This window comes from Carcharodon carcharias, chromosome 23, assembly GCF_017639515.1.
Source record: "Carcharodon carcharias isolate sCarCar2 chromosome 23, sCarCar2.pri, whole genome shotgun sequence".
Lineage (NCBI taxonomy): Eukaryota > Metazoa > Chordata > Chondrichthyes > Lamniformes > Lamnidae > Carcharodon > Carcharodon carcharias.
The window spans coordinates 28,346,641-28,359,976 of record NC_054489.1 but is presented as its reverse complement, the minus strand read 5'-3'; the positions used below and the strand labels follow the sequence as shown (position 1 = coordinate 28,359,976).

At 43.5% G+C, this 13,336-nt stretch overlaps 1 protein-coding gene across 3 annotated transcripts in view; it reads left to right on the top strand.

The window, feature by feature from the left end:
- smarcd2 (SWI/SNF related, matrix associated, actin dependent regulator of chromatin, subfamily d, member 2) overlaps positions 1–13,336 on the top strand; it is a 56,812-nt gene that overhangs the window by 9,772 nt on the left and 33,704 nt on the right. For all 3 annotated transcript variants that reach the window (XM_041217544.1, XM_041217543.1, XM_041217542.1), the window contains exons 2-7: positions 585–772; positions 3,519–3,561; positions 5,754–5,876; positions 7,794–7,913; positions 11,078–11,173; positions 12,888–12,989. In XM_041217544.1, coding sequence (XP_041073478.1) covers positions 594–772; positions 3,519–3,561; positions 5,754–5,876; positions 7,794–7,913; positions 11,078–11,173; positions 12,888–12,989 — 663 coding nt within the window. In that variant the 5' untranslated portion in view covers positions 585–593. The remainder of the gene's footprint in view (positions 1–584; positions 773–3,518; positions 3,562–5,753; positions 5,877–7,793; positions 7,914–11,077; positions 11,174–12,887; positions 12,990–13,336) is intronic.

The window sequence follows — 13,336 nt, the reverse complement described above, 5'->3', positions numbered from 1 at the left end:
ACGATATACAGTGATTGACAGAAGAAGCAACGGTGACATGAGGAAAATCTGTTTACACAGTGAGTGGTTAGGATCTGGAATGCACTGCCTGAGAGTGTGGTCGAGGCAGATTCAGTCATGGCTTTCAAAGGGAAATTGGATGATTATTTAAAAATTTGCTGGGCTATGGGGAAAAGGTGGGGGACTAGGTGAGTTGCTATTGCAGAGAGCTGGCACAGACACGACAGGCTGAATGGCCTCCTGTGTTGTAGCCATTCTGCGGTTATAAGATTCTGTGCCTACAATCTCCTGTTTATAACACTTGCAGAGAGACTGATGTGACAGTTTAAAAATGGGCTCTGGCAATACCAGTAATTTATGGAACTGAATGAAAATATCTAACACAAAGATATAAAGCTGGATTTGTTGGTCAGGAAGGACATGGATGAAAAGAGACACCACTCTTCCACTTTGGCCTGGTACTTCTGGAAAGATGTTATCTATTAGTATAAGTATATTGCCTGTCTGTGACAATGTTATGTATACGTTCTTGGTTTCCCACCCACCCCCCCCAACTTCCTCTTTCCCCTCACCCTTCACCCCAGCGTCCAGGAATGCCACCAGGAGCTCGCATGGGAATTCCAGGAATGCAGATGGGCATGCCCTCTGGCTCATCTTTCATGGGGAGCTCTGCCATGAGACCAGGTATTCCGCAGCCACTGATGGACCCGTTTCGTAAACGTCTGCTTCCACAGCAGCAGCCGCTACAGTCAATGCAGAATCGTGGGAGAGGGTAAGAAACTGGAAAGGAGGACCAGATCCCTGCGTACGGCAAACAAAACATTTATTCACACCTTTCAAAGAGAACAGCCAAGTTAATGGAATGCTTTAAAATTTATAACTCTGGGCTTCCCCAATGTGTCTGCAGTTATCCAACTCATGCATGAGTCATACACACCAAGAAGGTTCCAGCTTCATTGCCACGTCTATGCCGATCTGTTTCATACTCAAAATTGGCAGGGATATGCTGTTGCAATTGGTCTCAGCATCTCTGGGTTTTGGGGGAGAAAATTGGCTAACTGCTGGTCCAGCAACCACCAAATGATATAGATGTGTAGCTCAGCGCCCTTTGTAGTTATGCAGCCTACTGACACTTCAGTGTCAAGGCTACCTATAAATTAATATGTATGATCACATGGTAATGGTACTGGGAGAGCAACAAGCACCTATGGGACACTGACCCAGCAAGGAGTCTGTTTTACAAGAGAGGAGGGGACAAAGTTTACATAAAATTGGCAAGAAAAGAAATAAAGCAGGTTATACATTCCTCACCAGATCTAGAATTAAAGTGGATAGTTACTTTAATTTCCTTTTGTGTGTATAAATGTAGGCCACATCCCTCTGCAAAGCCACTTTGGAAAAAAAGTTGCCTCACTGTGCCCTCTGGACATATAGATAGATCAATAAATATCTTGTGTCTCGCTCCTGAAGCAGGGCTGAGCTGCAGGTATGCTGGAACGTGTGGCCACAATAGGGAGCTAATAGTGATGAAAACTCGAATATAAACTTCCCAAATTTGCTCAGTCTGCATCACTGGTTGTGGGGAGGTGGGGGTGGGTGGGTGGGGGGCGGTGATAAAAAGGGTGGGTCTTGCCAGTGGCCATACTTAGCAAACCTGACAAGTTTACTGTGGAGTTGTCACCAGCTGCTAGAAATCCATGCATTGGGAATCAATAGACCCTTTAAGAGCAGTATAAAAGTAACAACTGGAACAAAAGCAGAAAGTGCTGGAAAAGCTCAGCAGGTCTAACAGCATCTGTGGAGAGAAAAATAGAGTTGACATTTCAAGTCCGTATGACTCTTCTTCAGATCTAAAGAGAAACGCCAAAGAGAACACTGGAATCCTGGTTCTCCTTCCCCCCACTCAGGACCCTGCCATTTTGTGAATACTGTTGATTATCACGCAACAGCAGAGAACTTTGCTGCTTGAACTTCTTCACTTGGTGATCCAACCCCTAATACGCTTTGTTCTAATATCTGGAAAATCATAGACAAGCCAACTGAATGGCAAACCGTTTATGACTGAGCATTTCAGCAAGAGCAGTCGCCTAAGATTCAAATGTTGATCGTTTAACTTTATTAGCATGACCCAGAAAAACCCTTTTCCATTGTAATAGATTCCAGCATTATTATTATCTTTACTTAGTGGTGGACTGTACTTTACATCTCCCCATTAGATTGGACCCAACAACATGGTGTTATGCTGCAGTCTGAATGGACTCTCTCCAGTGTTTAGATAACTTTTAATCCTCTTCTGTGCTGGTCAGTTTTCAGTGTGGGTTTTCATAATCCTGCCTAGAACTTAGAATGAGTTGAATGTAGCTCCATTATCAGCGGAAGGCCAACAAGTCAAAAGCTTTGTTCAAGATAGCTGGTGTGCATGATGTAAATTTATTAGTTAATTAGAAAATACAATCAATCTTTTTTTTGAAATAAGCTGCAGTTGCTTCAGATACTGATTGCTATTTTCAGCTACTCTAAGAGATCAAATTGTAGCCTGGTTAGAAATGTGATGCAGAAGGGAAAGCTTCAGAGGCCCCACGTTTCAATACTTGTTGGCTCCGTGTTGATCTCAGAGAGTGGCACAGGATTGATGGGCTGATTGGCCTCCTGTGCTGAAAAATGCCACCCACCTGGGATTTGGGGCAGTAGGGGAATAAATCAGGGAAGGTTCCTGCTCCAGATCACCGATAGAAAATCTGGATGTCATATGGGGGAAGAGGATTGGGCTCAATCATGCTGTTCTCTGTGTCAAACATCCCATTAACATTCAGGCTTTTATTGTCCGCTCCTGTCCACTCATCCCACCAGGAGTAGTGAATGGATGGAATACTGTTCTACCAGAGCTCTGTCCACTTTTTACCATGGCATTGTTTCTAGAAGCAGGAAATCTTATTTGTTCAGTGGGTAGTGCCCCTACCTCTGAGCCAGAAGCTCTTGGTTCAAGTCCCACTCCAGGACTTGTCGATCACAGAAGATGTGCTCATGACATGGCCAAACAGGTTGATAATCAATCTGCAAATGCTCCCAATATGCTCAAGGCAGGCGGTAAGAGCGGGAGAAATTCCTGGTCAGCTGTTACTGACAACATGCCTCGCCAATGTGTCAGTATGTGGCAGGAATCCCCCATGAGAAAGTGCATGAAGAGGGCTACATCCTACACTGGATGAACACAGCCAAAGTTTCCAGCTGGTTGATTAGAGGGAGCCTGACATCTAGCTTACCATGTAGTTTCTTGATGGGGCAAAGCGTAACATGAGCATTACTCTACAGCTGATTACAAAAGTGAACAGAGAATGCCTTATTCCAGAAAGACATCCTCGTTTTTGCACAGATAAATACACGATAATAAAATAAACTTAAAATGCAGAAGAATCATGTATAACAAGCACGAATTCATACATTGTTAATGTTTATAAAGCATGAATTTAAACTTCAATCGCTATTGTTACCTAACAATGTCCCTTTGGTGCCTGCAGTGTCAAGAGACGGAAGATGGCTGACAAAATTCTACCACAAAGGGCAAGTGTTGAATACTGCTGATATTTTTTTGAGAATTATTTCTCCAAGATTGCCTTGGATATCAAATGCAGGGATCCAAGGTCACCGCATAGCAGCATATTCTCCAGAAGGATGTTTTTAGCCCACACTTCAGTTTACATAGATGACATTGCAGACATAGCTGTCAGACTAGGCCTCCAACAGGTGGTGAGGGAACCAAAAGAGAGAAAAACCGACTTGACTTGATCCTCACTAATCTACCTATTGCAAATGCATTTGTCCATGACAGTATTGGTAGGAGTAACCACCACACACTCCTTGTGTAGACGAAGTCCCGCCTTCACATTGAGGATACCCATCATCGTGTTGTGTGGCACTACCACCATGCTAAAGGAAATAGATTTTGAACAGATCTAGCCACTCAAAACTGACATCCTTGAGGTACTGTGGGCCATCAGCAGCAGCAGAATTGTACTCGAATATAATCTGTAACCTCATAGCCCAGTATTTCCCCATTCTACCATAATCGTCAAGCCAGGGGATAAACCCTGTTTCAAAGAAGAGACGACATTTCAGGAGCAGCACCAGGCATGCCTAAAAATGAAATGTCAACCTGGTGAAGCTACAACATAGGACTACTTGCATGCAAAACAGCATAAGTGGCATATGATAGGTATAGCTAAGTGATCCCACAATCAACAGCTCTGCAGTCCTGCCACATCCAGTCGTGAATGGTGTTGGACAATTAAATAACTAACTGGAAGAGCAGGCTCCACAAACACCTCCATCCTCAATAATGGGGCAGCCCAACACATCAGTGTAAAAGATAAGGCTGAAGTATTTGCAGCCACCTTCAGCCAGAAGTGCCGAGTGGATGATCCTTCTCGTCCTTCTCCTGAGGTCCCCAGCATCACAGATACCAGTTTTCAGCCAATTTCATTCACTCCATGTGATATCAAGAAACTGCTAAAGGCACTGGATACTGCAAAGGCTATGGGCCCTGACAACATTCCAGCAATAGTACTGAAGACTTGTGCTCCAGAACTTGCTGTGGCCCTAGCCAAGCTGTTCCAGTACAGCTACAACACTGGCAATTAACTGGCAATGTGGAAAATTACCCAGGTGTGTCCTCTATAAAAAGCAGGAAAAATCCAACCTGGACAATTACCGCCCCTATAGTCAACTCTCAATCATCAGCAAAGTGATGGACGTTGTCGTCAACAGTGCTATCAAATGGCACTTACTCAGAAATAACCTGCTTTCTGGCTCTCAGTTTGGATTCTGCCAGGGCCACTCAGCTCCTGACCTCATTACAGCCTTGGTCCAAACACAGACAAAAGAGTTGAACTCAAGAGGTGAGGCGAGAGTGACTGCCCTTGATATCAAGACGATTAAGCAGGCAATTAAGTCCATTAAGGAGCCACTTGTCAGCAATTTTACATGGCCCGTCCACTTTCATGGTTGACGAACGAGCCAAACAACCAGGCGGCCTTCACGTTTTCACTACAAACTCCACCCAGAGCGGGACCAAATGTCCGGGGTTAAATAAAATAAAAGACGACATTTGAGGGATGATCTGCTATGTAGTCTGCTGCCAGGTGCTTGCATTTACAGTATTGTCACGGTTTGCAGCAGTTTATTGAGCTCATTTCCAATTTTAAATTACTGCAGCTCCCTGAGGCAACTCCATAGCAGCCGTCAGCCTTCAGGGAGCTCACCCTCCCTTCTCTCAGTGCCTGCTCTCTTCCCGCAAACTCCCCTCCCCACAACCCCCCTCGGCAGCGCTGAGCATTTCAGCGTGAAATTGCATTCGGAAGCCGATTGCGGACAGAAACGCATTCCGCGTCTGCTTCTAGGCTCGCTGATCGCTACCACCCGACGAACGTAAAATTCAGGCCAATGTATTTGAACCACTCACCTGGTAGCATCAGTATTTCTCTCTGGTATATAGTCCAAAGTATTCTCTCCAAACAAGTTTGACAGGACAAGGTCTAGAAATGTATCCCTGGATGTTCTTGAAATTTCAGATGAACGTAGTGGAAAATATTCACAAGTTTGGTATTACACCTTACTGTAATCAGTGACAACACAGCAGAAAACAACAATTAAACCAAACATCTCATAGGCAACGTTAGAAGGAAACTAGTTACTGTACAGTTGCTCTTGTTTCAGTCCAAAGCAGCCTTGATATGTTGTTAGCTTTTAATTTTCAGATCCGAGAACTTGTTCCTGAATCCCAAGCGTACATGGACCTCTTAGCCTTTGAACGCAAACTGGATCAGACTATCATGAGGAAACGGCTGGAGATTCAAGAGTCTATGAAGAAACCATTAATGGTACAGCTCCTCAAAAAGCTCAATTCAGTTACATTTTTGGGATTGTAATCCATTGTTCCAACAGGCTTTAATAGGCGTTCTTTCTTGTCATTTTAGCTTGATCATACTCCTTCATTGTGCATCAGCAATGTCTCACAACTATTTATTCAACAGCGTTGAATGAAATAAGTCAAAACAAAAGGCCATGTAATCAAAACATTAACAAAATGATCTTTGTATTAGCTGTTTCACTGGTGGTGTTGAAACTTCCTGCCAGATTAAGAAGTTTCCAGTAAATAAAACCCACAAATGTACCAGCCTTGTTCCTCTGGTTGAGGAGGTCTTTTGTTGCCAACCACAGGTTTGAAAGTTCAAGACTGGACTCCCTTCCACCTGGATTTGGTCACCTTTGAGTTCTATAGCTCCCCCATGCTCCTGCCCATTATTTAAATGGTCAGATCTGTAGATCGGCTGAATTCATGACATGCAGTGTTCCACCTCAGTTGGAGGAAAGGCAAATGTCAGGTAATCACAGAATGGCCCAGGTGCAGCCATGGACAAGTACTTGGCCAAAAGCATCCTGCTGTTCTGACCAGAAGACACTGAATTGCAGCAGGTGGTCTAACGTTCCTAACTTGAGGATAAGGATGCATAGTTGAGTTGGCGTTTCATAGTTTGAGTTGACCAATATTCTCTATAAGTCACCTGACTCCCATAGCTACCTGAACTATACGTCCTCCCACCCAGTTCCTGACATACTCTATTCCAATCTCCCAGTTTCTTCATCACATCTATTGTGATGATGCCACCTTCCATATCAGCACTTCCAGTATATCTTCCTTTTCCCTCAATTAAAGCTCCCACTCCACTGGTTCAGAGGGCCCTTGGCTGTGTCTGCCCCATACCCTGTACTTTGGCTATCACCACATTTCCATCTCTCTCAAAACCAATATGTGGTTCCCCTTGTCCTCCATTGGCCTCACATTCAACTGATCACCGCCCCCGTCCCCACCACTATTTCCGCCACTTGCAGTGTGATGCCACCAGCAAACACATCTCCTCCCTTTTCAACATTTTGAAGGGACCATTCTCCTATTCCCTCCACGACACCCAGGCCCAGTCCTTACTCACCCCCAGTAGCAGCCGCCCTTCCCACAACAGCTTCCTGTCCAAGCATAGGAGATGTCACATGTGCCCTCTTAACTCCTCCCTTCCCATTGTCCATGGGCTCAAAACACAATTTCAAGGTGAAACAACGATTTACTTGTACTTCTTTCAGTTTACTATACTCTGCTTGCTGCTCACAATGTGGTGTCCTTGACATAGGGGAGAGCTTACCCAGATTGGGTGACTACGTTTGGGCCACGGTGTGACCTCGAGCTCCCGGTCTCGCATCATTTTAATCCTCCGCCCACCTACCACTCTGACCTCTTTGTTCCCGGTTTCCTACATTGTTCCAATGAAGCTGAACATAAACTTGAGGAACAGTACCTCATCTCTCGATTGGGCACTTCACAACCTTTCAGTCTCAACATTGAGCTCAACAATTTCAGGTCAAATCACTTTGCCATTTTTTTTCCGGAAAGCAGCTGCTGGTAATGATTCTGCTATTCCCGTTTATACCTCCTCTTGGATACATCTTTTGTTTCTTGTCCCATTACCATTCCCTTATCATCATCATCACTTCCTGTCATTGAATCTCTCCCGGATTCCACCTTATCACAGACCTTACTCTTTTGTTATTCCCTCCTCTCTTTCTCTGTTTGAAACCAGCTACATCTCAGACTTTTCCCACTTCTGATGAAAGGTTGTCAACCTGAAAATGTTTAATCTCACAAAGACTACACACGGCTTGGAAGATGAACAGATGGCCTGATATTATTTGCAGATGGCCCACGTTGGTAAGTTTCTGAAACACTCTTGTTTTCTTTATTTCAGCAAAAGCGCAAACTAAGGATCTACATCTCCAACACCTTCAGTCCAGCCAAGCCTGAGGGTGATGAAGGAGAAACAGTTGCATCATGGGAGCTTCGGGTGGAAGGAAAACTACTTGATGATGTAGGTGGGATTTAGTCTGTCCCTGCACCCGGTACCTGTACCATATGATGATCTTAAATGTATTAATAGTGAAGATTGCGGCAGTGCGAGTGCAGTCACGGTGACATACCAATGTGTTTGCTCTTAAAAATACCAAGGGCTGAACCTCCTTCTGGGCTCAGGAAAACTTGACCTGTGCACTTTTGCGGCACACCCAGCCTACGTGTGACTTCACACACCATGTTTGTCTTTTCATATGGGTGTCGGTTCACAGTGCATTTTGCAAGCAGTGGGTGAGGAGTGAGGAGTATAGCCACCTGAATTATACGTCCTCCCACCCACTTCCTGACATACTCTATTCCATTCTCCCAGTTTCTTCATCACATCTGTTGTGATGATGCCACCTTCCCTGTCAGCACTTCCAGTATATCTTCCTTTTCCCTCAATTAAAGCTTCACTCCACTGGTTGACAGGGCCCTCAGCTGTGTCTACCCCATACCCTGTATTTTGGCTATCACCAAAGGGTATGGAGGTGGGCTGGTTAGAAGGCTCACCTCATAATCAGCTTTCAACACACTTTACCAGCTCCAAACAGTGTTTAAAGACCCCTAAATATCCTCACCCACTTAACCAACCCCCCAGGCCATCTCATATCCCCTCCAGATTGCCCATGCCGATTCCATGCCCCATGGCCCCTCAGATCACCCATGTCACCTCTATGTTCCCATACCCTCCATGCTACTAAATAATAGCCTGCTTCTGGGAAAAGAATGGGAGCTGCTCATTTCAATTTCAAAGCATTGTATGTGAGCAGGTGGTTAAACTTTTTTCAAGTGTTACGATTTTTTTCCAAGTGTCAAAACCATTTTTTTACTTATCAGCCAGAGCCGTTTAAATCACAGTAGAAAAGAGGATCGCACCAGACATTTTGTAACACTTTTCACTGCAATGTCGTGCTTCCTCCATTGGAAAAACACTGTAATGCATGTGAACAAATACACAAGGCTAGTCAATGTAAGGGTCAACTTACCTTTAAAGGATATCAAATTGATGTCCTATGATGAATCACTCTGTTAAAAATGCATCTACATTAAAATACAGCACCTAATACGGACATTTGAAGGTGTGAAAACACTTTACACCTACCTTTCAGAATGTTCCAGATTCCTCAGCGGGTTTTCCATTTTCTTCATGAACTCTTGAACCTAGCGTGCTTTTCATGGGCTTCCAAAAACCAGCTCCACCAGGTGAACATAGCAACATAGGGCTTAGGAACAGGAGTAGGCCATTTGACCTTTCAAGCCTGCTCTGCCATTCAATAAGATCTGGCTGATTTGACTGTAGTCTCAACTCCACTTTCCTGTCTGCTCCCCATAAGCATTGACTCCATTGTCAATCAAAAATCTATCCAACTCAGCTTTGAATAAATTCAATGACCCAGCCTCCACTGCTCTCTGGGGAAGAAAAGTCCACATACTAATGACCCCGTAAGAGAACAAAATTTCTCCTCATTTCTGTCTTAAAAGGAAGACCGCTTATTCTTAAAATGTGTTCTCTCGCTCTAGTCTCCCCCACAGGAGGAAACATCCTCCACCCTATCGAGTCCCTCAGGATCTTGTATGTTTCAATAAGATCATCTCACATTCTTCTAAACTCGAATTGGTAAAGGCCCAACCTGTTCAATCTTTCTTCATAAGATAAGCCCCTCATCCCAGGAATGAGTCAAGTGAACTTCTCTTAACTGCTTATAATGCAATTATATCTTTCTTTCAAATAAGGCGATCAAAGCTGTACACAGTACTCCAGATGTAGTCTCACCAATGTCCTGTACAGCTGCAGTAAAACTTCCCTACCTTTATATTCCATTCCCTTTGCAATCAACTCCAACATTTCATTTTCCTCCCTTGCTGTACTTGCAGACTAAGCGATTCATGTACCAAGACACCCAGATCCCTCTGTACCACCGAGTTCTGCAGTTTCTCTCCACTTAAATAATATACTGCTTTTCTATTCTTCCTGCCAAAATGAACAAATTCATATTTTCCCACATTATACTCCATCTGTCAAATTTTTCCCACTCACTTAACCTGTCCGTATCCCTTTGCAAACCCTCTACCTCCTTTTGATAACTTACTTTCCTACTTCTCTTGGTGTCACCAGCAAAATTAGCTACCATATGTTTGGTCCCCTCGTTGAATATGGTGTGCGGGAGGAAGTCTGATTTTCGTCCCCATTTAAAATGGGGAGCCCGACCTCAGCAGGGTGGGCTTTGCAAACTAGGTATTTCCGATTTGCAAAAAAGGCCAGAGAAAAATCATGCAGGTTCGGGGATGCGGAGGAAATTCGGATTTCTTCCAAATCAAACTTGTGGCCATTTGCACGCCGAAATACGCCTCCACACCCAGATGCAAATTTGACCCACTGATGCAATGTATTTTTGATTGGGTTCCTGACAATGAAGCTATTAGAGGGGCTTGTACAATAGAACTCTTTTAAGGGAACACTACAGACATACATTTTTTTTTTATAAAAAGCATAACTAACACTTGCACTAGGTCACAGAGAGGTTAGTGAATACTTGGCACTGGATCACAGTGAGGGTTTTGACTGTCCAGCAGAGGCTTATAAAACTTCAGTCCATTTGAGAGATTATGATGAAATTATAAATTGTAAGACTGAAACTGGCAATTAGCAGAATCTCAAAATGAAGCAATCAGATACGTGTTCCTTACAATAAAGCGTAGGGTTTATTTTAATAAATTTATAAATTGCATCTTCTATATTTGTAGAGCTGGGTGAAAATGGAACATGTGTACATGTTTGAAAGAAAGGGCCAAATTTGGTTTGTATAAAATCTCCCAGAATAGAAATAACATAGTGGAGCAGGGCCATACAGATACAATGTACCGATGCTATAAAGCTGTAAGGGTATAGTAATTACAATTTGATGCAGAGAATTCCTTATCTTGGTTGTGCTGGCAGATCAAGGCATGCCGCACAATCTAAGCAAGATAGAGAAAATGAACGATTGAGCCACCCAAAACTTCTTGGCAGCAGGCTGGCGAGTAGGCCTGGTTGAAGTTTAGCAACAAGTTACAACCTGCTTTGGCAATGTGCCCTTTTATAAGCAACATTTTTAACCAGACAACCGAAACATGCTGACTCTGCCCTTTCTCTTTTCAAAGCCTGGAAAAGTGAAAAGGAAATTCTCATCCTTTTTCAAGAGTTTGGTTATTGAATTGGACAAAGATCTATACGGACCGGACAATCACTTGGTGGAGGTAAGATTGGCTGCTTGGCAACAATTGAGTTCAATAACAAGACAAGGCCATTGTGCTATCCCCTCCCCCACCTCGCCACACTACCACCACCACCACCACCCCCCCCGCCCCCCCCAACCCTCACCTTTCACATGAAGCACTGATATGGTTAATTAGAAAAGTTTCACTGTCAAAAAACAATGATATTTGTGTAGAATCAGGCTGCTGCAAACTTAAATTTACTGCTTTAACATCCAGGTTAAACGCATAACATACAGAGTGATGTATCACAACAATCAACACAGTAAACATATCACGACGCAGCCAGATAAACCAGTCATACAGCAGGAGGCAGACATAATGCAACTGCTCCTCCTTCACTACTCCTCAGTCATTCACTTATCTGTCCATTTTCCATACGCATGTCTTAAATATCAGTCATTGTGACATATTTCGTAAAGTCCCTTGTTTGTTGGTTTTCACCCCACTTGTTTTATTTTGTATAAAGCTAATCGGATCTCTCTGTGTCAAGTGTAAATATGTTTGACAGCTGCTACTACGTGTGTGTTAGTGACTCCCATCTGTTCCTATTGTGGGAAGTGAGAAACACTGTGTGTTTTTGCGACCGCCTCCCTGCTTTTTTCCTCAGAGGAATCAAATGTTTCTTAGCAAAATTAATACTGCACAAAAGGGCTGGCAGCCCCAGGCTGTGCAAAATATTCCCTTTGTTAATATTTGTTGATCTACATTATATTCCAAACTGTAAAAGGGATTATAACAGCAACCCTGCTGTTTTCAGTACGGTTAACTTATGTTTGCTCAGTGGAAGGATTTGGACTGTCGAGCATCATGTGTAGATACAGACCTCAGTGTAGATATACAGAGGGGGAAATGAAAAAGATTATCAAGTAACACCAGCGCTGCAACCATTAATGGACATAACCTCAAGGTGATGTTTCCAATCCATGCTACTCCTTAGTGGAGTGAATTCAATCTTAACTTCATACAAGGAGAACTCCTAATGCATAGTATTGCCCTCAATGTTATTACCCAAGTAAAAAGGGCACCATTAAAACATGATTCAAGCGTTCAGCTGAAATAGATTGTGCTGTGTGGACTAATCCTCCAGTGTCTCAGATTTAATTTTCCTGAATTTGTGTTCAAACCCTTTCTTGGTCTCGCCCCTCATTTCCTCCATAAACACACATTTTCAAAGGTGACATTTTGTGCATCACCCTCCCTTTGTCCCACCATTAACAGCTAGGCCATCAGCCAATTCGACCCTGCATCCTGAAATTCTTTCCCTAAATTCTTTCTTCCCTTCATTTCTCTCTCTCTTCCTTTTTGTTCACCCGTTCGAATTTCTCCTTCCTTGGCTTAGTGTCTATTTCTTTCTTTAAGCCTCTATGAAGTGCCTCGGCATCTTTTTCTCTGTTAATACAATGTTATACTACACTATATAAATCGTTGCAGGATTATGAAATGCAGTTCGCTACACATTGACTAAATTCCTCCCCAGTCACTGACCACATTAATTGGACTGGCTGGAAGAAAATCAGAGGTGCCATTGGTGTGTGTCCCACAGGCGGCAATAACAGAGGCTTGAGAGATGATCACTGCCCACTTGGGTGTAAATAGTTACAGGAGAAAAAAAATGGTAGGGGTTGAAGTTCTTCGGCATGACTGGCATTTTGTTACTTGACTTGTAACTGGTTTGTAACTCTGTGGATTACAGTGGCATAGAATGCCCACTACCCAGGAGACAGACGGCTTTCAGGTGAAGAGACCAGGAGACATGAATGTGAAATGTACCCTGCTATTGATGCTGGATCATCAGGTAGGAATTTCTTGATTCACTGGAACTGTTAACAGCGAAACAGAAATAAAAGCTGCTTTAGGCTGTATATGCTAAGGTCTTTGGTTTCTTATGCAGTTGTTTTTTAGGTTTCATTTTTGGGATGTGGGCATTGCTGGCTAGGCTGCATTTACTAGCCCTCCCTGTTTGCTCTGAGGAGGTGGTTGTGGGCCTTTTTCTTCAATCACTACAGTCCGTATGGTGAAGATACTCCCACAACTCCATACTCGGAAGTAGTTTGGTACAATTAAGTGACTTGCCACGTCACTTCGGAGAATAGTTAAGAGGCACTAGAGTCACATATAGTTCAGATTGGATAAGGATGGCAG